The sequence below is a fragment of the Nematolebias whitei genome, chromosome 13 (genome assembly GCF_014905685.2).
Source record: "Nematolebias whitei isolate Nwh7 chromosome 13, NemWhi1, whole genome shotgun sequence".
Lineage (NCBI taxonomy): Eukaryota > Metazoa > Chordata > Actinopteri > Cyprinodontiformes > Rivulidae > Nematolebias > Nematolebias whitei.
Genome location: NC_056510.1, coordinates 29,596,504 through 29,624,262, shown reverse-complemented (window position 1 = coordinate 29,624,262; position 27,759 = coordinate 29,596,504). Strand labels below are relative to the sequence as shown.

The 27,759-nt window shown below is 41.9% G+C and overlaps 2 protein-coding genes across 2 annotated transcripts in view; both read right to left on the bottom strand.

The window, feature by feature from the left end:
* Window positions 1–27,759, bottom strand: part of klf12b (Kruppel-like factor 12b) — a 267,312-nt gene that overhangs the window by 180,770 nt on the left and 58,783 nt on the right. The gene's annotated exons all lie outside the window — the stretch shown is intronic.
* Window positions 1–27,759, bottom strand: part of tbc1d4 (TBC1 domain family, member 4) — a 58,038-nt gene that overhangs the window by 21,915 nt on the left and 8,364 nt on the right. The window contains exons 2-13 of the mRNA XM_037687052.1: window positions 23,389–23,517; window positions 23,073–23,298; window positions 21,511–21,755; window positions 15,223–15,312; window positions 14,333–14,437; window positions 14,122–14,254; window positions 13,951–14,042; window positions 13,681–13,791; window positions 11,279–11,401; window positions 10,707–10,766; window positions 7,164–7,378; window positions 899–1,056 (exon numbers count right to left, since the gene is read on the bottom strand). Of these exons, the coding sequence (XP_037542980.1) occupies window positions 899–1,056; window positions 7,164–7,378; window positions 10,707–10,766; window positions 11,279–11,401; window positions 13,681–13,791; window positions 13,951–14,042; window positions 14,122–14,254; window positions 14,333–14,437; window positions 15,223–15,312; window positions 21,511–21,755; window positions 23,073–23,298; window positions 23,389–23,517 (1,687 nt within the window). The remainder of the gene's footprint in view (window positions 1–898; window positions 1,057–7,163; window positions 7,379–10,706; window positions 10,767–11,278; window positions 11,402–13,680; window positions 13,792–13,950; window positions 14,043–14,121; window positions 14,255–14,332; window positions 14,438–15,222; window positions 15,313–21,510; window positions 21,756–23,072; window positions 23,299–23,388; window positions 23,518–27,759) is intronic.

The following is a 27,759-nucleotide window of genomic DNA, read 5'->3' as shown; positions in this document are numbered from 1 at the left end:
TATATAATACTGCAAAGCAACATGTTAAGTTAATTTTGTCAAATAAATAACTACGATTTCTGTTTGTTTGTTTTATTACATCACAAAATTTATTGTTATCGTCAGAATGCTCTGAAACACCACAATATGATATTTGAGCCAAATTGGCCACCCCTAATGATAAGCCTTTCATTTTAATAAAGTTTTTGCTCAATTTAATACCTTCGCAACAACATTTGCACTTTAGGTCCTCTAAACCAGGGGTTCCCAACGTTTGTCCTTGAGGAACACCATCCTGCATGTTTTAGTTGTTTCTCTGCTCCGACACACATGATTTTAATTAATAGGTGATTAACAGGCTTCTGCAGAACATGAGGAAGTAATTAAAGCACAGAATCAGGTGTGTTGGAGCAGGGAAACAACTAAAACATGCAGGATGATGTTCCTCAAGGACCAGGATTGGGAACCACTGCTCTAAACCACAACTTCTTAACCCTGTCACACTGTCATACTGGTCCAGAAACAGTATGAGCAACATGTACTTTTGTATTGAACGCTTTTTGAATATGAGCAACATGGGAAGTACAGTCCATTTGCTTATCTGACCTTCAAACTTCACACATGCTGTGAGTGGCGAGTATCAGCCACACCACCAGTTCATAACATCCTGGTGCCAGACGCCCCTCGACACACTCAGAGGTCCTACAGTCACCCTCCCAACGCATTAAAAATAAAACAATCAAATGTTAAAAGCTAAACCTTTTTATTTTACTTAGCTGCATTTAGCTATGTAGTTTCTTAAAAATAAATAAAAAATAAATCTATATGCACTGAGCTTTTGTTCTGTGTACTTGTGAATTATTCGTGTCATTAAATGCTAACTCGCTGCACAACTGTTAAAAGGATTGTGTTACTGCACCTGTGTGCTGCATGGATGCAGATGGCTTGTTCATTGGTGACGCAACTCTCAGGAAGATCTTCTGTCTCCAGGAGACCCTGTGTAGGGTCTGAGGGAGACCTCCACTCAGCGAGTCATTGCTGCAGCTTGACAGGGTTCTTTTCCTGCCTTCCCCATTGCTACAATAGAAGACAGTTGTGTCAGAGACACCTGCTGAAAACGCAAGGCGTCACGTTACACCAACCCTCTTCAAAGCACCTTTTATTAATGCAAGCACGTGTAACCTTCAGCGCACAAGCATGACTTAAGACAAATGCATACAACAGAAGTCTCCTGACTGATCACAAATGGAATATTCTGGAAAATTAAACAGCCATTCACCGATTTCCAGTATCCAAGTTAAAAAGCAGCAAACAGGAGAGTAAGATCAGTTAAGGTGCATGCATGCAGGTACCTTCAGAAAAAGAAGCTGATTGTTTGCGTAGAAAGAAACAGTGTTTTTTTTTTTTGGTTTTTTTTTTAGGATTTCTGTAAAAGTGTGATTTCACTACATTTTAGGGCAGCTGTGGCTGAGTGGTTAGAGCAGTCGTCCTCCAATGCAAGAGTTGGGGGTTCAAATCCACCAGCAGTCACATGTTGAAGTGTTCCTGGGCAAGACACTGAACCCCTCATAGCCTCTGATGTGTGTCCCATCAGTGTATGAATGTGATCTAAAGCTCTGATTAGTCTCTTTAGAATGATTTGTTCGATTAGCTTTGTAGAGATCTAGTAGAGTGCTGTGTGAATGGGTAAATGAGGACACAGATTGTAGTGTAAAGTGCTTTGAGTGTCTTGAAATAAGATAGAAAGGTGTTATATAAGTACAGTCCATTTACATTTTAAACATTAAACATGTCAGAGAATCCAACATGTAGAAATTTACTCCAACAAATGTGGAAACAAGTTGTTTCCAAACTCCAAGAGTCCATCTCTAACATTGATGGTGGTTAAATAAAGGCTTTTTTTTAACACACCATGCTGCACCGTGGCATTTTCTACTGGTGGCACGGTGGCTCAGCTGGTAGTGCTGTTGCCTCCCAGTGAGAAGGCTGACCGGAATAAATCCCGGCCGGGGAGCCTTTCTGGGTGGAGTTTGCATGTTCTCTCTGTGCATGTGTGGGTTTTCTCCGGGTACTCCAACTTCTTCCCACAGACCAAAAACATGCATGTTAGTCTGATTGGTAACTCTAAATTGTCCCAAGGTAACTGTGTGAATGATTTTTGTCTCTGTGTGTCCTGGTGATGGGCTGGAGACATGTCCAGGGTGTCCCCTGCCTCTCACACAGTGACAGCTGGACATGGGCACCAGTGACCCCCCACAACCCGAAAAGAAAGAAGCAGGTAAAGATATGAATGGATGTTTCTACACAACCATAAAATTAGTGCATCACACTTAGCTTTTCTGGGAAAGGCCCCAATTGTTTGTATTTGCATTCTGTGGGGGATGCTGCATGAGTCCTGGGTTACCAAGAACTGTCCAGTCCCTGTATCACCAAAGCAGGAGCTGTGTCCATATTCTGGCACAAAATTGAGCTCGTTCTCAGCGCAGCTTGGACTCCACCAGCGCTGTTCCTCGTCTCCAATCCTGTTTGTAGTTTTCATGGACAGGATCTCAAGGCTCAGTCGTGGAGAGGTGTCTGGTTTGGGAACCTCAGGGTATTATGTGTGCTTTATGTGAATGATGTGGGTCTGTGATGAGTCTGCTGCTCCAAGCCTGTGGTTCTCAACTATTCTCTCTAATGTTATCCTGTTGGTGGAGTCATTTGGACAGTGTTTAAAAATCCACTAGGGGGAAAGGGATTTCCAAACTGACCACGAAAAAATAAAACGGATTGGGAATGTGTTGACATATTCAGAGTTAAACTCAAGCTTTTCATTAGGCTGGCCTTTAAACCTCTTACATATATTCTGGGGAACGTGCTGTGAAGGGGAACTGCCTTGCTTCTTTTTGTATCAGTCCTGACACTAGAGGCCTGGCTGCTGTCAGAATAAAGAGTGGAAATGATACTTCCATCGAGCTGCTTCACTGCATCTCATTTATAATGGAAATGTTAACCTTTACTTTCTGGCCCTTAAAGACAGAGACCTCTAAGAACGATCAGACATGCTGCTCTTTATCTTGCTTTACTAAACATACTAAACTTTGGCTAAAGACAAAGATAAAAGAAGTTTGAAAATGATACTGTTTTTGAACAGCAATCCCCAAAAAAACTGCACAAGTGAGAAAATCCAAAGCACAAAGTTAAAATATAGCTACCATATTTTCCGCCATACACATCGCACCGCCCTATACAGGTCCTTCTCAAAAAATTAGCATATTGTGATAAAGGGCATTATTTTCCATAATGTAATGATAAAAATGAAACTTTCATATATTTCAGATTCATTGCACACCAACTGAAATACTTCAGGTCTTTAATTGTTTTAATACTGACGATTATGGCATACAGCTCATCCATCCATCCATCCATTATCTTTACCCGCTTATTCCATTTTGGGTCACGGGGGTCGCTGGTGCCCATGTCCAGCAATCACTGTGCGAGAGGCGGGGTACACCCTGGATGGGTCGCAAGTCCATCACAGGGCCACATAGAGACAAACGAGACAAACAACCATTCACTCTCTCATTCACACCTAGGGACGATTTAGAGTTACCAATCAGCCTAACATGCATGTTTTTGGTCTGTGGGAGGAAACCGGAGCACCCGGAGAAAACCCACGCATGCACAGAGAGAACATGCAAACTCCACCCAGAAAGGCCCCTGGACCGGGGTTTGAACCAAGGACCTGCTCGCTGAGAGGCAGCAGCTCTACCAGTTGCGCCACCGTGCTGCCCATACAGCTCATGAAAACCCCAAATGCCTGTCCCAAAAAATTAGCATATTTCATCCCACCAATGAAAGACAAGTGTTTTTAATACAAAAAACGCCAACCTTCAAATAATCGCGTTCAGTTATGCACTCAATACTTGGTCGGGAATCCTTTTGCATGAATGACTGCTTCAATGCGGCGTGGCATGGAGGCAATCAGCCTGTGGCACTGCTGAGGAGTTATGGAGGCCCAGGATGCTTCGATAGCGGCCTTAAGCTCATCCAGAGTGTTGGGTCTTGCGTCTCTCAACTTTCTCTTCACAATATCCCACAGGTTCTCTATGGGGTTCAGGTCAGGAGAGTTGGCAGGCCAATTGAGCACAGTAATACCATGGTCAGTAAACCATTTACCAGTGGTTTTGGCACTGTGAGCAGGTGCCAGGTCGTGCTGAAAAATAAAATCTTCATCTCCATAAAGCTTTTCAGCAGATGGAAGCATGAAGTGCTCCAAAATCTCTTGATAGCTAGCTGTATTGACCCTGCCCTTGATAAAACACAGTGGACCAACACCAGCAGCTGACATGGCACCCCAGACCATCACTGACTGTAGGGGGCTTCACACTGGACTTCTGGCATTTTGGCATTTCCTTCTCCCCAGTTTTCCTCCAGACTCTGGCACCTTGATTTCCGAATGACATGCAAAATTTGCTTTCATCCGAAAAAAGTACTTTGGACCACTGAGCAACAGTCCAGTGCTGCTTCTCTGTAGCCCAGGTCAGGCGCTTCTGCCGCTGTTTCTGGTTCAAAGGTGGCTTGATCTGGGGAATGCGGCACCTGTAGCCCATTTCCTGCACACGCCTGTGCACGGTGGCTCTGGATGTTTCTACTCCAGACTCAGTCCACTGCTTCCGCAGGTCCTCCAAGGTCTGGAATCGGCCCTTCTCCACAATCCTCCTCAGGGTCCGGTCACCTCTTCTCGTTGTGCAGCGTTTCCTGCCACACTTTTCCCTTCCCACAGACTTCCCACTGAGGTGCCTTGATACAGCACTCTGGGAACAGCCTATTCATTCAGCAATTTCTTTCTGTGTCTTACCCTCTTGCTTGAGGGTGTCAATGATGGCCTTCTGGACAGCAGTCAGGTCGGCAGTCTTACCCATGATTGCGGTTTTGAGTAATGAACAAGGCTGGGAGTTTTTAAAAGCCTCAGGAATCTTTTGCAGGTGTTTAGAGTTACGTCGTTGATTCAGAAGGTTAGGTTAATAGCTTGTTTAGAGAACCTTTTCATGATATGCTAATTTTTTGGGACAGACATTTTGGGTTTTCATGAGCTGTATGCCATAATCATCAGTATTAAAACAATTAAAGACCTGAAATATTTCAGTTGGTGTGCAATGAATCTGAAATATATGAAAGTTTTTCATATTTATCATTACATTATGGAAAATAACGACCTTTATCACAATATGCTAATTTTTTGAGAAGGACCTGTAAGTCCCATCAGTCCAAATATATCTAATAAAATGAAAAAATCCATAAATACCTCGCTTCGCTGTATACGTCACATCTATTATGCGTCAGCGCTTACAACCTGGAAATGTGGGCCGGTGTTGTGCCAAAAATCGTTTGGCTGCCAAATGGCGGCCACAGGAGCGTGCACGGTAGGACTTTAACAATAATGTAACAAGATTAATACTTAACAACATTTACTTGTTTGCTCAGAATTATAGTAAAGGTGTCTTAGTTTAACTTTTCCTTAATAAATGCACTTTTGACGGTCAAATCAGCTGCATTTCAAAACCCTATTAACAGAAGCGGGCACGCGCAGAGGGGAGACTCGCTGTGCATTTCTTCAAATTTTTAAGAAGATAACCACCTAAAAACATTAATTTGTTTGCTCAAAATTATAGTAAAGGTGTATCTCAGTCTAACATTTGCTTAATAAATGCTCTCAGATGGTCATATCAGCTGCATTTTCAAAAGCCGATATGCGGAAATATGAAGGCGCAGAGGGACGACTTGCTGTGCATTTCTTCGAAATTTAACAAGATAACCACTTAAACTATTATTTTTTTGCTCGACATTATAGTAAAGGTGTGTCTCAGTTTAACTTTTATTTAATAAATGCACTTCAGTGGTCAAATCAGCTTCATTTTGCCGGGTCGGCGCTGCAAAATGAAGCCGATTTTACGGTTGCTCCAGGTAGACGACGATGGCAGTCTATGGCAAGCCGATTGTGTCATTAATAGCCACTTTTACATATTACATGATAAAACCGCATGCCACACTACATGAGTGCCATCTAGTGGTTGAAAATTGTAGTGTTCAATATTTTCAGTCAGAATGAATGAAAACGGTCATATCTCAGCCAAAAAATTGGTTTATAAAGGTGGACAAAAACAAATACGTCGCTTCGGCCTATAAGTCGTAGGGCATGCAAATTATGCAAAAAAATGTGACTTATAGGGCAAAAAATACGGTAATATACAGGAGTTTGCCATGCGAAAAGTTTTAAATATTCATGCAAATCCAACAAGTGAAAGCTGTATCAGCGTCCCCTTCTGCTTCAGAGCTAAACAGGAAGAGGGTGGGCCCGGCTGCAAACAGTGTGTGGGGGGGGGGGGGGGGGGGGGGGGGGGGGGCTTCAAATTGTTTATTGATGAATAAAATGTTTTTGAAGACGGTTAGGAAAAGGAAACAGGACAATAAAAGCTGAGTGTTAGAAGGTTTCAAGAGCCAACACGTATATCCGGCTGCTGCCATCTTAGCAAAACATCAGCTGCTCCCTGCCACTCATCTCACCACCCTTTGAGTTTAATCTGTAAGGGGGGTGGGGGGTCTGCACACCCCCTCTCACCTCTTGAAGTTCCCGCTGTCTGCCAGCGAGCTCAGGGAGCCCAGTGAGCCCTGGTAAAAGCTTTTCAGGAAAGTGGGAGCAGAGAAGGAGGAGGGGAGGCTGAAGGAGGACTCGCTCTCTGAAATGCTGCGCGTCCTTGAGACAGCCACGGGACTGGGCAGGGTCAAACATGTAATGCCCACAAATAAAAACCAGTTACACAAAGAGGGGAAAAACTTTTCTGATGGGAGGACAGGAGACAAAATACAGAAGAATTCATGAGGGATCAAACAGAGACGGGAAACTTGTGATGCTATTGTCTGAGGACAGTGGAAGCAGGAGGTGACAGGGTTCTGCACTGATCACAGATCACGATAAAAATAGATTACATTGTTTGAGAATAAATCAAAAGGTTAACCAAATATTTAGTGAGCGTTAAAACTGATTAAAAGAAATGCAGCACGTCTTTAAAAACAACACAAAATCTGACTCCAGTACAAAACAAGTGACCCCTGCAACTCCTGCTGAACTCCAGACGCACACGGATCTCTTGTTTTCACAGAAATGAAGCGACGGATGAACTTGTTCAGTAAAGTCACCGTACCTGCCCTGCAGCAGCTCTGGGTTGACGGACTGCTGCTTGCGGAGAGGAGCCTGCTTGGTCTGGTTGGTCGGCTGGCTCTCAAACGAGATGCGCTTCCTCACTGGCGGGTGGCTGAAGGTGTGAGCGCGCCGACGGAAGTGCTGTCCAGATTCTAGGCCGTCATCAGGGAAGGCAGGTGGAGAACCTGGAGGAGAATGACCAGGAGATTCTTCATCCTGATGCGGAGTACAGAAAATGAAGCGAGACGGGTTTGTAAAGCTGTTATAAACTTATTATGACATTTTAAACAGGATAACAGTCTTGCAAAGCTACATTCTATCACTACGCAGGCCAATCGAGATAGTCTAAAAAGAGAATTATCAAAGCCTTTGGAAGTCAAACCACCAAAGACGAGGCCTAAAACCAAATAAAACATTCAATACCTCAAGCTGCACTCACCTATTTGATCAGACCCCACCACGTTCAGCTTTCTGCACAGCAGAGCATAACTCAGTTCCTCATGCGTGGTGGTAAAACTCCCACATCTATTGTATTCTAATCGACAATGTCCTATGACTCTGAGCATCACACACTATTGGTGGGGAGGACCTCACTTCTACGGCTCAGCATGGAAACCCTCTAATCTCCTCCTCTCATGTTTCTAGAGACCTCCCTCTTTAACTTCTGTCATGACATGCAATGACATTTGTGCTGCTTGTTCCTGTCATCAAAAACTACGACGCTTTCTAAAATGTCATTTATTGGTCTGCATTTATCTAAACATTAGTGCTAATAAACATATTTGTGACTTTTAGGAAGGTCTATCTTCTGTGTCCTGTGACAGGCCTGTAAGGACAGACCAGACACAAAACTGGAAATCCTGAGAGGGGTTTCCTGCTTGGACTCGCATCACATCCTGACAGAATACCCACAAGGCAGCTTGTACATTTAATTACAACGCAAACTAGTTATACTGACTGTTTGAAGTGTAACAGATGTCTGAAACTAACAATTTAATATATTTGACAGATTTCAAATTGGAACATCTGCAGCAGCTTGTGCTAACTGTTGTGGAATAAGTAGGACATAAACGAGCTCAGTCCTCTGAGTCCATCTAAAGCCATAGTTCAGATTTCTTGAAGTACAAATCTAGGAAAGGTCATGAATTTTTCATATCTCACCTTTTGTAGATATCTCTTTGAACAACCTCAGTTTACAGAAATAGTTTATCTGACTAGACTGATGAGCTAATGGCTTGGCCAAGACCAAAGATTTTATAGAACTTCATGCAAACATTATTTTAAAACCCACTACAGTCAATTTATCATTCTGTTGCTATTTACATAGAATTTTATAATTATGAGTTCAAGTTCAAGTTGGTTTTATTATCATTCACATTACATCCAACAATAGCAAAATTATAAATGGGAAAAAGAAACGGTAACAAGGATCTAAGATATAAATTAAGAAATACGTTAAACACTAGTAGTACAAAAACAATACGCCTAACAACAGCAGCACAAAATAATCTGTAGCATGGATAATCAGCAGCACATATCACCAAAGTGGCATTACAGCAATTTTTTTCTTCATATTAGCAAGTGCAAACAGCAGCAGCAGCTAGCTGTAGCATTTTGGGTGCAACTTGGGGCTCTTCCAGTAGTGATTTCTTAATGATTCTGCAGGAAAACTTATGTGATGCTCCAATATCCTATTGGATAATTACCATATTTTCCGGCGTATAAGTCACATCGGTCAAAAAAGCATCATGAAGAGGAAAAAAACATATATAAGTCGCATTTATTATGCCTTTATTTAATGGTCAAATAGCTTCATTTCGCATGGGCAGCACAGCTCCATCCATCCATCATGGCCGGAGCCGCTAGCTCTCCAACGTTCCTCCGCCTGCACCAGCTGAGTGAACCGAGCACATGGGAGGACTCGCTGTTGCAGTTCTCAGAAATGTAAAGTGTCAGTCAAAAATTGCGTTATGAATATGTAATAAAAAATGTATATAAATCGCTTCAGTGTATAAGTCGCAGGACTGACAAATCTGTGCAAAAAACTGTGACTTATATGCTGGAAAATACGGTGCTGCATGGGTGATTATCTTTCATCTGGCAACAAGTTATTTAACCCCAACTGGTGCAATGAGTTGCTTCTCGTTTCTTAAACAACCATGTGGAAAGACACATCGCGTGGTCGTGGAAAAGACGTCAGTCTGTTTGAGAAGGGTCAAATCATTGGCATCAAGCAGAGAAAACATCTAAGGAGATTGCAGAAACTACTAAAATCAGTTTAAGAACTGTCCAAAAAATTATTAAAAACTGGAAAGATAGTGGGGACTCATCGTCTTCGAGGAAGAAATGTGGCCGGAAAAAATGCTGAATGATCGTGATCGGCAATCACTTAAACATTTGGTGAAATCAAATCAAAGAAAAACAACAGTAGCACTCAGGGCTGTGTTTAATAGTGAAAGTAAGAGCATTTCCACACGCACAATGGGAAGGGAACCCAAGGGATTGGAACTGACCAGCCGTGTAGCCTTAAGAAAACCACTAATCAGTGAGGCTAACTGGAAAAAAAGGCTTCAATTTGCTAGGGAGCGTAAAGATTGGACTCTGGAGCAATGGAAGAAGGTCATGTGGTCTGATGAGTCCAGATTGACCCTGTTCCAGAGTGATGGGTGCATCAGGGTAAGAAGAGGGGCAGGTGAGGTGATGCACCCATCATGCCTAGTGCCTAGTCATCAATGCAAGATCTTGGTGAAAAATTAATGCAACACTGGACGGAACTAGATCTTGTGACATTGCAGAAGTTTATCGAAACAATATCACAGTGAATGAATGATGTAATCAAAGCTAAAGGTGGTCCAACAAAATATTAGTGTGTGACCTTTTTTTTGGCCAGGCAGTGTATCTGCAGCCTTAGCTGTGTTCAGACTAGCCATTAGCACAACAATCCAGTCAGAATTATATTTTTTCTCCAAACTAAGACAAATCAAAAAGCTACCTACAAGTGAACTATTTATAGTTTATAAGGTTTTTACAGAACCTCACCTCAAAAACTCTGAACTATTGCTTTATAGGCTAACACGAATGAATTTCCTAACATGATGTAAGCAATTTGACATGTCAAGTTCAATACAATAATGAAGTGATATTGAATTTATTAAATGTTACAAACCTAATAACCAACACAGATTACTTCATTCAGCTTTTTAATCATTAAAAGTGAAAACATGTTTTTAAAAAAGTGCTAAAAGTGCATCAAAAAGCCCCCGTTTGTTGACATCTCTGTAAACACATTCCCCTGGTGCTCAGTTTGGCCTCTTGGCCGTGCTGTTTGTGTTTACATCATGAAACTTGTGTAAACAACATGGGGAACACTTTAGTGTCTGTTCATGTGAGCCGAGCGCCACCAGCAGCTCCTGACGCTTCTTCTGCTCAGAGTGGACTTGGATCAAAACATGGTTTAAAGAACCAGAGGGCAGAAAGGGAGAACTCCCAGCTCTCCCTTGACCTGAGCTCCAGGAATTCTCATGTTGCCTTCAAGGACACTTACTCTTTCAAAACTGCCAATGCTCCCCATGCTTCCCAAGCGGCCCCGCATTCGGTTGGCACCCTGGTGACAGATTTGACAAAAAAAAAACAATGTTACAACGTATTCTGAAAAATACAAATCTTAAAAAAATTAAAAAACATAAAAACTATAATAATAACTATATTTTATTGTTCATGAGAAAAAATAGACAGATTAATGCTGGTAAAAGGACAGGTGTTTCCAGACTTGATAACATCGTTTAGTTAAAATAATAACAGATGGCAGCAGAGATCTCAGACTGCTTAGATCCATCCACCAAGGACTTATTCTGCTGTCTCACCAGCAGATATGGGTCAGTTCAAATCCCCCTGGATGACTGTGACACAGAAACAGCAACCAACACAAAAACAGAGCAGGGAGACAAAAAGAACCATAAAAAAATAAACAGTGCACAGCATGAAGGCTATAATCACCCAGGGGGAAAGAAATAAGAGCCAGAAGCAGAGAAAAGGTCATATTTATGATAACGTTGAACAAAAACAAAGCAGGGGCATGCAGTGTTATGAGAGGAAACCCTCTCTGCTCAGACCCACCCTTGTAAAGATGTTTTCCAGCGAGCTGGTGAGAGAAGTGCGGGCTTTATTCTTGAGAACGTCAAGTTTGAAACGACTGCCGGTGGCCGTGCCGTCTCCTGCTGCCGAGCTATTTGCTGCATTCTGAAAAGAAAGAAAAAAAATCATCAAATTTATCTGCAATGATGGCCCCATTAAACCTGAAAATGCAGCAGACACCTGTCAAAACTGTAAGAAACAGCCTTCAGGTGCTGGACTTCTGCCAGCTCAGCAATTTTACTTAATATATAATTCATCAAGCTAGACCATTTAAAATTAATAATCTATGTTTGATACTTTCCATGTCCCCTGCCCAGTAATTTATGGAATGGAGCAGCTGGTTGTCCATTTAGCAGTAGATGAACATCTACATTAACAAATCTTACATTTGTCACAAACCTGGTTCTCCACGTTTTCACTGCATGAACTAGAAACTATAAATACCGTTTGGATTATTTAGCCCCAAACAGCACTCTTCATGGCCAGTATTACCGTTGGAGGTTTCTGGAACTTCCAGGAAAAGACTGCAGCTCAAAACAATAAGAGTGTACTGGTTCCACAAAGAGCTTCGTGAATCTTTTTATTCGTTTAGCTGTGGCAGATGTCTGGTTGACTCCACATGTTAATGAGATTACTTTGAGTTTCATCAGAATTTGTCCAGTGGTTCATGAGATAGTTTGGTAATGCCACAGATAACAACTCATGCACGCACATACAGACATGGGCAAAATCATTTTGAATCAAAAGTTGTAAATACTACTAGACCCAAGCTGACAATAGAAAGGTAACTTAATCAGACAGATGTGCAACAACAAGTTTTTTTCCCCAATAATCTGATGAGATGATCTTAACAAAATGAGAATTTAAGACGCAAAGAAACACATAGAACCACATTATACCAGAATACCAGGAGTCAGAGGGACTCCCACATCCGTATGCTCTTGGTGGATTTTACATCTGCCTTCAACACCATGATTCCCCAGACCCTGATGGACAAACTGTTCACAATAGGGCTAAGCCCCTCCCTATGCAACTGGGTCCTAGACTTCTTAACCATCGGACCGCAGTCTGTGAGGACCTACAACTTCTCCACCATAACCCTCAGCACTGGCTTGCCTCAGGGCTGTGTGCTGAGCCCTCTCCTGTTCACTCTGCTCACATATCAGATACAAGTACTCGGGTGTACACCTGAACAACAACCTCAGCTGGAGCAACAACACCACCAGCCTGATCAAGAAAGTTCATCAGAGACTCTACTTCCTCAGGCGGCTGAGACGAGCTGGACTGGGAAGCTCAGTCCTCACCTCCTTCTACAGGTGTGCAGTGGAGAGCATCCTGTGCTCCAGCATCAACGTGTGGCATGGAGGCTGCACAGCTGCAGAAAGAAAAACTCTGCAGAGTGGTGAAGGCTGCACAGAAGACTGTCGGAGTCTGTCTCCCCACCATCACAGACATCTACACCTCCAGATGCAGGAAGAGGGCCACCTGCATCATGAAGGACCCCACTCACCCAGAACACACACTTTTTGCCCAGCTCCCCTCAGGAAGGAGGTTAAGGAGCATTAAGTGTAGAACCACTAGACTGAGGAACAGCTTCTACCCTGAGGCTGTTAGACTCATGAATATCTAACCAGAATAATCAATGTGAAAAAAAAAAATCACTGTAATGCCACTTTGGTGATATGTGCTGCTGATTAACCATACTGCTGATTATCCATGATGCTGATCTCATGCTGCTGATTATTTCATGTTGCTGTGTTCATTCATACTCATCTGCTCACACAGACTCATGTTTGTGCTAATGTTGTTAGACTAATTGTTTTTGCACTATTTGTATTTAGTGTATTCTTAGTTTATATCTTAGAGCCTTATTACTGTTTCTTTTGACAATTTATAGTTTTACTATTGTTGGATGTAAGTGGGACACTGTGTACAGTTTTGTTCCACCTCATGCACCACATGTGATGCAAATTATAATAAAACCTTCTTGGACTTGAATCTTTATTATTATTATTTTTATAATACTGAGATTTTAGGTTGAACTGTGGCTTAAGCAACCATCAAGACAAATTTGCAGTATGATAAAAAAAATGATTGAACTCCTGATCATTACACCCTGAACCGCAGCATCTAAGAATCAAAAGCTAAGGAAAAAACATTAAACCCTCAAAGGCACTTATGTGGGGACAAAAATACTACAATACAATATTTCAAATTGATTCTCTGTGTTCTTACCCTTTTAAATCTACAAACAAATTACCATAAAATCAAATTACCATACATATATAGTTATAGTTCAGTTCTTTAATAACTTTAAAGTGGATTAAAAAAAACTCTTTCAAAGCACTGTTGTTTTCACATCTTGTGCTGACTGAAGCTTGTACCTGAGGCGCCTCTCCGATATGAAAATGGGACTTTTGTTTGGCTTCACAGAGCTGTCTTAGATGGAGAATCGCCAACTCGTTCTCCTCTTGGTCTGACCCAGGCTTCAGTTTCTGCAGAAATACACCCACAAATACTTCTAAAAATCAACACGGAAAAAGCTCAGATCTCAAGTAGATGCAAGAAAACAACTCCTACCAGTCAATCACTAACAAGTGGTGTCATGATAGAAGATAAAAAGTGCGATGTGTTTAACAAGAGCTAAACCTTACTTGAACTCGCTCAAAAATCTCTGCCTGCTCGTTGTCATTCAGCTGGGAGAGATATTTTTGGATGGCTAGCTTCGCTCGAGGCGGGTAGAGACCTGAAAAGAAAAGTGAAGCAGCTCTTGCATCAGTATAAAGACATGCAGAGATGGGCTGGGTGTGTGGCTTCATGCTCACCCTCAATCCTCTCGCAGAGCTTGTGCAGGTCGTGCATGGGGCAAGCTTGGCAGAGCTGAACTGGGGTCTTGTTGCTCTGCAAGGCTGCTGCGGTGGAGAAGGCCTGCTTCAGAGTCATCATCACCTCATCAACCTGACACGCACAGAAAGCTCATCACCATACGCACGTCAGATCTGAGTCAGTTTCCATTCCAAAACTTGCTTGGCTCACCAAGGGTTCACTGGCACACTGGAAAACATAGCAGGCGTACTGACTGGGACTGGGCTCGGACTGGTCCCGACAGATGAATCCAAAGTGGTCTGTCTGCTTAACGCCCTGTGGGGGTCAAAGACAAGACAATTAGGAAAGTACAAAAATAAAACAAGCTGCAACTAAGAACAGCAAGCAGCTCTGTAATGGCTCCTTAATTCAATTTTATCAACAAATAACTGAAACCACTCTAAAGTGCATCCCTTTCATGAAGAGATCCTGTTCCAAGAAATGTATCAGCATCACACATTAAACAGAGCCACATTTCCACAGAATTACTGATTAGGTTGTTTCCTCGGTTGAAATATCAAGAATCAAAAACCTTCTGTACTGATTAAATTACTAATAAACCATGGTAGGCCTGGCATGATAACAAATTTCGGTGGGCCATTAATTATCTCAGAAATTATTGCGATAAACGATAATATTTTTTGAAATTTGACAATAATTAGTAATTGTCAAATTTAAAAAGAAATGTTGGTTAATTTTTATGTAGTACCATTTTTGACCACTGGATGGCAGTATAAAATGGTCTGAACCAAAGGATGGATAGTGAGGGAGCGAGCAGCGTGTCTCTTTAAGAAAAATGGGAGGGAGGCCCCTTGACGTGAAGTGGTCTGTCTCTCTCGTTTTTCGGTTCTCAAAATGGCAGACACTCTGTGTGGTTTGAGAAATAAAGACACGAAGAAACGGTAAAGCCGATAAATAACAATGAGGTTGATAATTTTCATTTATCGTGCAATTAATTCATTTATTGTTCATCGCGACAGGTCTAAAGCATGGAGTAACGTAATGCACAGAAAGCTGTTCTAAAACTTGTAGTGTAAATACAACAACTAAAAAAAAACAACCTGACAGCAGGATGAGATATCTTTGAAGTTCTTCTCCAGCACCACCGTTTTACTGTCAGGACTGATGAGGTTCACTTCAAAACGTCCCACCTGTGACAGACAAACTCATCTGATCACACACAGTCATACACAGATCTTTTACAGAAATCACAGCTATATGTTTTAGCTGTTGTCTGGGTGCACCTGCCTAAGGCCAGTATTCCCTTACATGACCATGAGGAATTAATTCATGTCTTTATTACAGCTCACTTAAAGAGCAGAAATTCTTTGCATGCTGGTCTTCGTCTTACTGCACTTCTACACCTGGAGGCACGACAAAAACCAGCAGCCTATCTTCTGCCAGAAAAGAAACGTGATCATATTACGCCTGTAGTAGGCTATCTGCACGTGGCTTCCCATCCATTTCACCATTTATGTAGCTCTACCCTGTACTGCTCCTTTAGAGGAGTCTGAACCGTGGCAGCATCTTTGCAAACGCACGCCACTCAGGTCCACAATCTGTTGCTTTTATGTTCTTCGATCCAGATGAGAAGACAGAACCTGTTCAGTAGTGGCCCCTAATATATAGAGCAGCCTTCTTTTTACAATTAGACCTCCCCAGAATATTAATTACTTTAAATTGACGGTGAAGATTGTTTTTTCTTACAAGGTTGTAGTCCTAATTCAGCAGATTATTTTGGCTTTTAATGTAGGAGCGCAGTAACATTCTTATTTCAATTATTAATATTAACATTATCCATCCATCCATCCATTTTCTTCCGCTTATCCGGGGTCGGGTCACGGGGGTAGCAGCCTAAGTAGGGAGGCCCAGACTTCCCTCTCCCCAGCCACTTGGGCCAGCTCTTCCGGGGGAATCCAGAGGCGTTCCCAGGCCAGCCGAGAAACATAGTCCCTCTAGCGTGTCCTGGATCTTCCTCTGGGCCTCCTTCCGGTGGGACGTGTCCGGAACACCTCATCAGGGAGGTGTCCAGGAGGCATCCTAAACAGATGCCCGAGCCACCTCAACTGGCTCCTCTCAACGTGGAGAAGCAGCGGCTCTACTCCGAGTCCCTCCCAGATGATCAAGCTTCTCACCCTATCTCTAAGGGAGAGCCCAGACACCCTGCGGAGAAAACTCATTTCGGCCGCTTGTATCCGAGATCTCATTCTTTCGGTCACAACCCAAAGCTCGTGACCATAGATGAGGGTAGGAACATAGATTGATCGGTAAATTGAGAGCTTTGCCTTTTGACTCAGCTCTCTCTTCACCACGACAGACCTGTACAGCGCCCGCTTCACTGCTGACGCTGCACCTATCCGCCTATCGATCTCACGCTCCATTTTTCCCTCATTTGTGAACAAGACCCCAATATACTTAAACTCCTCCACTTGGGGTAGGACCTCCTCCCTGACCCGGAGAGGGCACTCTACCCTTTTCCGGCTCAAGACCATGGCCTCGGATTTGGAGGAACTGATCTTCATATTAACATTATGTCTTTGCATATATTCAATTCAATTCATTTATGTAGCGCCAAGTCACAACAGAAGTCGTCTCAGGGCACTGAACAGAAACATTCATATATAAAAAATAATTTAACACTATTTATCTGAAGAGCAGACTGCTTTGAGTTTAACTCCATCGCAGAACTCTCATCTTGAGCAAACAAGAAGGCGACAGTGGAAAGAAAAAACTCTCTCATGAGGAAGAAACCTATATTAGCAAATATATCTCGGAAAACTCTGGAGGTAATTTATTGAAACACTCAAAAAGTAATCTTTAGATGTAAATCTACAATTGAACAACTTCTGGAGTCAATCCAAATTAAAATGGCTGCTAGAGGTAATCAAAACTGCGGTAGTTATACTAAAACTAGTATAACTGAGTCAGTTTTACAGATGATGTGATTTATGGGGGCCGAGATGGGGTAGAGGCAGGGCAGCCAACTTGGGACCCGAAAGTCCCAGGTTCAATCCACAGTCATTGCACATGTCGTATCCCCAATTGCTCCCCGGGCACTTTCAATAGCTGCCCACTGCTCCACCTGGGGGTGGATGGGTTAAATGCAGAGAGCCAATTTCGCCATTGTATGGGAACATACAATGATGACAATACATAACACGTTATTATTATTATTATTATTATTAACTTTGATGTGATAGGAGCTGAGGGTCCAGCCAGCCAATGGTTCCCTACCATTATATAAGTGGGGCACATTCCCCCCCACTGGCACTGGCCACTAATACGTAGCACGTAGCAGCGTGCTAGCTATAAAAAGGCAGTGCTCATGCTGCCTCTTCCTTTATGCTGACACCCCCCGCTTGAAAACTGACGGTACAAACAGCGTGCAGCTCAGACGTGTTCCCCCTTCCCCAGTCGAAAAATAAAAAACCACTGACGAGATGAGCGCCCCGCCATGGCAAGTTATCTAGGGAAAACACTGCATCCATTATCTTTACCCACTTCTTCCTTTTTGGGTCATGGGGGTCAATGGTGCCCATGTCCAGCAGTCACTGTGTGAGAAGCGGGGGACACCCTGGACAGGTCTCCAGTCCATCACAGGGACACACAGAGACAAACAACCATTCACTCTCTCACTCACACCTAGGGACAATTTAGAGTTACCAATCAGCCTAACATGCATGCTTTTGGTCTGTGGGAGGAAACCGGAGTACCCGGAGAAAACCCACGCCTGCACGGAGAGAATATGCAAACTCCCCCAAGAAAAGTCCTGTGCTGGAATTTGAACCGGCAACCTTCTCACTGAGAGGCAACAGCTCTACCAACTGAGCCACCGTGCCGCCCGAGCTGAGAGTCATCCCCATCAAACACTTTAAACATGAACACTTGGTGTGAGAACTGTGCCTAAAACTTTGGAAATGGAGTCAACCATTTTTGTCTGTCAGAAAAATACCTTGTGAACAAATTGTTATGAAATTTTAGAAAGTTAGCATTGAATATAGAGCCGCACCTGATTACTTTTGAGCCTCAGTTTAAATAAATAAAAAAACCTCCACAGCTCAACGTTAGCAAACACACAAAAACGCCTCAATTCAGTCATTTTTTTTTTAAATATTAAAGTGCTTGTGACAAACACATCCTACAAATACAAAAAGTGAAAGAAAACAACTAATTATTTAAAGAACTGGGCTTAACACACATGATTTTATCCATGTTGTCACATAATTGCCGTGTTTTTAACTTGGTGTGGCTAAAGTGAAACAAAGTGACATTAAAGGGGAAAGCTTAAAGGTGAACTCCCTGGTCTTTGTTTATTGAAACATTATTATTTTAACTCGGACTCTTCTTTGTCTCTCTCATATCTCGTGCACATCCGCTCACAGACTCATGTTCATGTTTGTGCTGATGTTCAATGTTTTATGTTATGAGTGCTTAGTGTATATTTAGTTGATGTTTTTCTTAGTTCATATCTTAGATGTTATTACTGTTTTTCTTATACATTTTATTGTTGGATGTAACTGGGACCTTGTGTACATAATTTCGCTCCACCACATGTACCACATGAGGTGCGAATGACAATAAAGAAACTCTGACTCTGATATAGTGACTCTAAATAATCTAAAGACATGTCAGATTCTTCTCTACTGTCAGCCATTGCATTGCTCTGTTTACATCACTTCCTGTTACTGCACATGCACACACCTCAGTAACAGTTCATCTTAGAGGTATTTATTTATTGGCAATACAAAAAAATTATGTGTTCATATTTATTACAACAATTTGATGTCACCGGCACTTTAAGCTAAAATTTAACATGGTAGTAAAGTTATTTACAACACATACACTGAGGATGAGATTTCATAAAAATTACATGAAATTGTGCATGAAGTTCTTTTTAAGGTTTGACCAAAACAACTAAAACTGTTATTTATCATCACAAGATGATCATAGTTTAAACTTTAATTAATTTTTTAATGTTTGTTATTTTATTCTGCTCAACTGTTATATTGAAGTTATCATTATTACCGTATTTTCTGGACTATAAGTTGATGTTTTTTAATTTTTTTTAGTTTGGCCAGTCCTGTGACATATAGTCCAAAGTGACTTATATAATTTTTTTTTCCTATTATTGAGACAATTTTTGACTGACGCGTTAAAATTTTCATTCATACGGACATGAACTAAATCAAACATGAACTGCTCCGGCTGCAGAGGAACGCTGCAGAGCCCGCGACTCCTGACACGAGCGCCACAGAGCTCCCCTACCTGCACCTCGCCGCCTCCCGGGGCTGCAGACCACGCATCTTGTTGCACGCTTCCTCCTTGCTCCGGCGGCAGAGGGATGGGGCACGGCTGCCGATCGGGACAGACTGTTCTCAGTGCGACGCGACCGCACCGTCCAGGCGAAATGAAGCTGTTTTGACCATTAAAGTGCATTTATTAAGGAAAAGTTAAACTGAGACACACCTTTGCCATAATGTCAAGCAAACAAATTTTTGTTTTTAGGTGTGAATCTTGTTAAATTTTGAAGACCTGCAACAGCGGTCTTAATACATGTGGTCGCTAATCTATTTTTGGCAGCCAATCGATTTTTGGCACAACACTGGCCCATGTTTCCCGGGGGTCAGCGGTGATGTATAATAAATGCAACTTCTTCTCCGAAGCGACGCCGCATGAGACATTCTTTGACTGATGCGACCTTTACTCAAGAACGACGTATAGTGCGGAAAATACGGTAGTTGTTTTATTATTTATTATTTAAATACTATTAGGGATGCATGATACTGGATTTTTGGTCGATATCCGATATGCCGATATGTTAAAACTTATTTGGCCGATAACCGATGCCGATACCAATATTGTCAGAACATAACCCTTATTTAGGCTTATTTGCTACAAAAATTGTGCAACAGCTGTAAGAGCTGGTGACATATATTCAGTAACAGTCATATGATATGCATAGCACTTTGACTTATATTAAATGAAAAGTATTAAATGTTATTTATTAGCATTAGTCACCTGTGATGCTGTCTCACTTGTGGAGGCTTGTTCCAGGTTCCTAGCTGCAGTGTGGGATCCTCTGCACTCAAAAGGCCCACGTTTCCCGAGGTTCAAAGTTTTTGTCTATCCATTTTGCCGTAAGACTAATCCTGCTAACGGGGCTAACACGACGTCCAAATGTCTGTGGTAAAACTCACCCAACAAGTCGTGCTATTGACTATTAGCTTCTCAATGACGTTGGAAATGGCGGCTTGTAAGTCAAGTAAGGCAAAGTTGGAAAAATATCTCAGACTGCGGACGATGTAACGAGGCTCAATGTAGTCCATAAATCTTCGGAATCTGACATCCTCACCAACGAAAAATAAAACTTCCACACCACCGACATTTTGAATTTTCCTCTCCACCGTGAGATTGGGTAAGCGCGCGTGACGTCATCGCGTTGCGCTGCAGGCAAAAACAGCGTCTTTTATATCGGCGAGTTATTTTAATGGAATGGCCGATATTGAAATTTAACGCTAATATTGGCCGATACAGATACCGTGCCAATAATATTGTGCATCCCTAAATACTATAGTATTTTAAAACTGTAAAGCATTTAAGTCAGTTACAGTCACCTTTAAACATGATATAGAAATAAATTCTGACATGACAAGTTTAATCAAAATGGACGTCCTTATCAAGTTTTTAATTACAACCAAACATTTACCAACAGGTGTAAACACATGCTTTAAACTGAGGCCAGCAAGCCTACATCAATGATTTTTTTGCCCATAATTCACTGCTGCAGAGTTTCATATTGAGCGTTGTGCTCTAGTTTTTTAAATTAGCCTCATGAGAAAATGGGTACATGTGTGAGGAATGGCAGCTGGTTCACACTGCAGACCGCAAGTTTTCAATAAATTAGCCTTTAGTCGCAGGAGTTAAAGTGTAATCAAGTGAAGCAGTTAAGAGAAGGACCGAGCAAACCTGCACATTACAACTGGCAGCCACGTACACACAGAAATGATTTAAAGCAGAGAGAGGTGGAGCAGCCTGAACGCAGGAGCAGATTCAGTGACAAGCAGCAGTGAAACGAGCAAGCATTTAGTTTTTGAGCCAGACGGCTGGAATCAAGTATCTGAAGAAAAACTGATCCAGCTCACTGAAAATTCTTCAGACTGGAGAACACTGCATGCTGACTGTCTTTGCAGCAAACAGATTTAGCAGACATTCCTTATATTACAATAAAGATATAGTGAAAATAATGATTAGTTGACCCAAATACTTTTAGATTTAAAAAAAACTATTTGGTCAGGATGTAAATAAGACGTCTGCATCAGTGCTGCTTTGCTGCGTTCGATTTCCTCTACCTGGAAGAGCATGGTGCGGTTCTTGTCCGAATCGGACGGCTGCACGTTGTTTGGCGCACTGGCGTGCCTGCGGCGGGCGGGCCCCATGATGCCACCATCACATGGCTTCCTCTGCACGTTTCCTGCCAGGCTGCTGCAACGTGTGCGGAACATCTGGGGCTCCTCGAATCCAGAGTCCTCCAGGATGCACTCGGGGAACGCTCCCCGCAGACTGGTCTGACTGGTACTGCTGGGCGGACATTTAACTGAAACACACGTGACAAAACACAAGACCGATACATCAGCAGCATCCACCGCGGGAGTGGTGGAACAGAGGTTAGAGAAGATGGGCCTGTGATCGGAAAGTCGCAGGTTCAACTCCCCAGACTGAAAACATCAAAAAATGTGGGTGGAAAAGCCCCTGAGCAAGGCCCTTAACCTCCACCATCTGCTCACAAACAGGTCTCTCTTGAAAATGAGTTCTCGTGACTCAATGAGACTAGCGATATTTTAGTCCGATATTGCCCGTTTGGGGACATACTGTATCAGTATCGGTGATAATTGTCCCATTATGTGCTGATTGATGTAAACACTGTAATTGTACAATGTATCCAGCAGAGGGAGCATGTTTTCAAGTCATGGCCGTTCACTTTAACTTTCACTTTCAGCACAGTCGAAGCCGGGAACAATACTGTGTAGCATATTTTGCTGAACAAAGCTTATTTTAACTTATCTGTAAAAATTTTTAAAAAAATCAACAATCAATTCTCTTCAATCCTCCAACCTGCTTGTGAAACATTATTGCTACGTGCCGCTCACGTCAGCAAGCTAATGTTTAGATAACCTAGCATAGCCTTGTAAAACTTTATTGAGAATAATAAATCTAACGCAGAGATATAATATATGTTAGTAACGTTATCTTTGACATCCTCAATAAAATTCATTGTTTGTATGAAATCTTTCCTTCTCTGCTGAGAAAAATAATAAAGTGCTGCGGTCAAAACTAATTGGGCCTTCACCATACGTGACTGACTGTTTAAACAATGAACAGCAAAGGACGTTTCTTTGCTTAATATTGATTAATTTATTGCTTAATATTTTTGTAACACACTTGATAACTTTATGGTGAATAGTGGAAAATAGAAAATGTGAATGCACGTTAGGAAGACTGTTTTAAGACTTCAATGTTAAAACAGGTTTAAAAGTAGATGTTTATTTAGATTCTTGGAGGTGGACAAAGCTCAAAAATTTTCAGCCATTATATCGATTATCAGCATTAACCTGCCCTGATCTATATCAGTATCAGCGATAACCAAAATTTCCGTACTAGTCAGGCTCTAGTAACAATATTATATGTATAAAATATACAAAATCTTTTCGGGTGGTATATTTGAAGTCTAGTACTCCAAGGTATTTTGAGTACTTTTTAGTTAGGCCATGATCTTATTGTTACTCCTAAACAATGCTGGAAGTAATGTCAAGTCTTTATTGACAGACACTAAACCGATCACTCACTCCCACTACAACCTGCTCATTTTTAACACGACACCTGTTAACTTAAATTGAAAAATAAATATATTTACCTGTGAGCATAGCCTCCTCCTCAGCTTTATTTTCCTCATTCTTATTCAGGGCAGATGAAAGTGGGTCTCCTTCTGCCTCCACCAGTAACTCCAGAGACGTGCTCTCCATAGACCATCGCTGACCGTTGAGCAGTCGGAGACGGTTTCGTTCGGTCTCGTGCTGATGAAACTTGTCAATGCAGTCATCAATCAGGGTGACCGAAGCTTTCTTGTGGTCAACCATCACCTGGATTGTTTGATTTTTTTTAAATCCAAAAACTTTTGTTTTGAAACTGTATTTTATAAAAACACACTATTGTCAAAACCTGGTATTTACCTTGCCACAGTACAGCACTTCAAACTTCTGCGAGTTGTAGAAGGCCTCGTCTGCTTCCTGTTTGGGTTTGGCCTCTTCCTTTAGGGTCGTTTTGGACACCTGTCGAATACTACTGATTACCTCTGGGACCTGTGAGTAAAGGCAGGAGAATGAAGGGGATGATGACCACAGAGAGGTTTACAAAATACATTTTAAAAAGGAAAAATATGACAAAAACTGCTTCAACAATAAATTATAACAGAAACACCAAACAATCTGCCACATCTATCTTCCTATTTAGGCAAAGAAAAAAAAACGAGTTGACGATATTATAGTACCATAGTAGTACACTTCTGCTTCTTTACCTTTGGCACCAGATAAAAGTTATGAACCATTATTGTCTTACCTGTTGTAGATAGCTCCTTGAACGACTCATCTTGACCCAGCTCAGACTAACCGTGAGCTCATCACTCGGGTCATAATTAAATTATTTTTCAAGGTTCTGCAAAGAGCTTTCTACAAAAAGGGTAAGATTTGAATTATTATTCACAGCTTTTCCTAAGAACACCACTTTAAAAGATCTACAGTAGACCCTCGTTTATCGCGGGGAATCCGTACCCTGAAGCCCTGCGATAAGTGAAAAACCACCAAGTAGAGATAATAGTAAACAATGTTTCTAAACTCTAAACGCTTTAAAAGAGCACAATGTCAATTTATCTCTGCCACGCTGCACTCAGTCACCTGCAAGCGCTCTTGGCCACGCCCACTTCCCCGCTCTGCATGGAGAAACAGCTGATCAGCTGCAGCAGGAAGCTTATCCTGCACTATGGGCTGCATGAAGGTGCAGCAGGTGCTAAATAATTTTAAATAATTCATTTTAAATAAAAATCCCATGCCGATCGTGTGGCTCATCCATCAATCGGCCAATTGTGTGTCATGTCCAATCTTTCTTTGAAAAACCACAATAGAGAGAGTCGGCGATAAACGAACGAGTATTAGCGAGGGACTACTGTATACTATCTCTATAAAGTATGAACAAAAATCAACTTGGAACAAATAAAAATGTTTAGATGGCGGTTCTTGGTAAAATTGTATTTTAAATATAACACAAAGTAACACCATGACCATGACCGTGACGTCACCTGCGTCGCAGTACGGCAGCACTGACGGGAGCTCCACTTCGACTCGCTCATTTTTTATTCCTGTTGTTTTTGTTTTAATTTTTTTGCTCCTACACTGAGCACCCACGCTACGGGTATGACCGCGATGCACTTTTGGAGTTTTCTGTGTTGCTGCCTTGCTATCAAGGTTCAGTCCTTCCAGCCTCAGGCACCGGCCTGTCATGGCGGCCATCTCCATGATCCTCCATCTACCTGCAAGGACCAAACTCTACGGAACATTTCAGTTCCGCAGGGAAACCTTGGACGTTCTCCGTCTGCAGGACCCGGTTCTGGAGGGCGGTCTGGGAGGGCAGCTGCTGTGGTCCTTGTTATCATCATGCTGCTAATGGATCCTGCTACTAACAACACCTGCTAACAACACCTGCTAACAACAACTGCTAACGCTGCTAACAAGACCACGCCGCTAACAGTACCATGATACTAACAGGACCATGATACTAACAGGACCATGGTGCCAACAGAACCACTCTGCTAATAGGACCATGCTGCTGTAGTTGTATTTATTTTTCACTTTTGGCGCCTTGTTTCTGTATTTTTGTTGAATGCTTTGGTATTTCTTGTTGGTTTTTTTTGGAGAGTCGATAGAGTTCTTCTCGTCCTCAGCATTTCATTGCATTGTTGACTTTGTGTTGATTTGCATATGACAAATAAACCAAATCTGAACCTGAATCATGTTGCACAAAAAAAAACAAAAAAAGCTGCAGACATTGGGTAGAAAACCAAGTCAATAACAGACAAACTTATCAAAACAATGTTATCAAAATTAGACAAGGACACAGAAAATCAACGACTTATAGAACTGCAGACAAAATAAAGAGTTGGAAGGAATCAAAGATTTGAAGGTGAGTCTGTTCTACAGTGTGTTTCTGTTGGGCATTAAACATTTGCAGGAAGAGTTTCATCTATCGCAGTGTTGAGAACACCGTGGCAATATGAGTCAAGAAGAAATACACAAAAACAAAGTAAAAAATATGCATATACTTGGCAATGTGAGGCCAGGACATATCCTCTGTAAGAAAGAAAGCAAAGAAATATTCTGTGCCATTTTTGCAGACAAACTGGCAAATGACCTTTAAGTTCTATTTCTCACAAAGGCTACACAAAAGCTTGGTCCAATATTAAGTTAAGACAACAACAAGTTCCAAAACAAAGGGTGACTTTGTACACTGAACCCATCTATTATATCAGATGAGGGCAGCATACAAAAAATATATTTATGTTGTACACTGGGGGAGAAGAGTTACGTAACAAAATACATCAGAGGAGAGAGAAGAGCAACAGGCTGCGGATGACAGGGAAGGAAAACAGGAAAGGAATGAAACATCTCAACTAAACTACATGAATGCTCCTACAAGAACCCTGCAGATGTTGGATGCTGTCTGTCATGGTGCACTAAGATTCATAACTGGCTGTGATTATCGTACCCACCACTGCACCCTGTATTCACTGGTTAACTGGACATCATTAACTTCACGCAGACTCTCTCACTGGTACATTTTCATCTTTAAATCACTTCTTGGTCTGCTGCCTTCATACATCTCCTCCTACATGTCTCTGCGTGAGTGCAGCTACGGAGTGCGCTCTCAGGACATCATTACCTGCAGTGTTCCCTCAGTGAGGACTGAACTAGGCAAAAGGGCCTTCTCCTACTCCGCTCCTGTTTCCTGGAACATCTTACAAAAAGATTTGAAGCTCTCGACCTTGACCTCTCTAAGTGGCTTTAAGAATCTGTTGGACTCCTGGCAGGGACCAATGCAGACATGTTCCTGTTTTTAGTTTTATACATTTGTCTTGGAATCTAGCTGTTTTTTTTGTTTTGTTACCCTTTTCCTTTTAGCCATCCTATTTGTTAAAAAAAAAACAAAAAAAAAACTGTAGTATGAGTTTTTATAACTGCTTATTGTTGTTGCTGTTGTCCATTGTTGTCATATTTCTTTGTTGAAATCAGGTCTCTCTTGTAAATGAGTCCTCGAGGCTCAATGGGATTTACCTGTATAAATAAAGGTTGATTGATAAACACTGGATAAAATGTCTGGTGGCGCTTTAAGACATCCTGACAATCCCTGGTTTACAGAAAAGTCGGAAACTTGTAGCTGCGGGTCCAAAAGATATTTTAAAGCGGCTGTTGTCCCCGTGGTTGAGCCGTGTTTGGCTGGTGACTGAGGCTGTATTCAAAAGAGGAAAAAGAATGCGCACGGTGGGGGTGGAATCAAGTCCTCGGTCATACATGCACACTTGGAAACCTCCTCACGAAAGCAGTGACCACAGAAAACAGTTTCCCCACCTCTTTGTTGACTTTTCTATGAGGAAACTTTAAAAGCTTCAAATCATTAAGCATGTTTCAACTAACAAAAAATTATTTTGAGAAACGTAGTGACCACTAAAATTTAACTTGTTATTGGAAGGGGGGGGGGGGGGGGTCGTTTACTGCCAGACTGCACAGATAACAGTGGATCAAGGTTAAACCAAAGGCCTTGCTGACTGAGAACCCCAGCTGCACTGTCAGATCAACAACGCAGAAGAAAAACTCCAGAGTCCTTCCAACATTTTAAATAACTAATTTATTATGCATGAGCAAGATGATGCTGTAAAACCATTTGGTCTGATTAATTATTTGTTGAGAATCCAGTAAAAGTGGCTCACTCCTTAGAAAGAGACAAACAAAGCAGTTGGGAAACAGAAGGAAGTTGATGATTGTAGTCGTAGGGTTTGTTTTTTTAAGATAACCGCTGCACTTCAAGCCGTTTCAACTTTCACCTATCTCAGCTTGGATATGTCAAACAATATCCCTAATACTGTGTGTGAATGAGGCCTGTCCACATAAATGCCAGCAGTCAAGCACAGCCCAGGAGAAAGTAAACACAAGGATTGTCCTCTTTGAGCTGGTAGCACTTACTTCCCTACACAAGACCATAAATCGTACACAACGGCTTACAATGTCAGCAGCTGGGCAAAAAGAAATCTGTATGAGATGACGCCAAAAGACACATTGACATATTTGGTGTGGTAGTCGCTGAGTTACTCCCAATTTATACTCAGAGAGCTAGCTGACTGTTCAAGATCTGTTCGTAAAACTCAACTGAACTTGACTAATCGAGTCAACCACTGGTTGAATGTTAATGAAAATTTCAGAAAGTGATCACTGGATGTACACCAGCTCTTTAAACTTTGGTGTCAAACACACTTTAGACGGCCACCGCAGCCAAGTGAC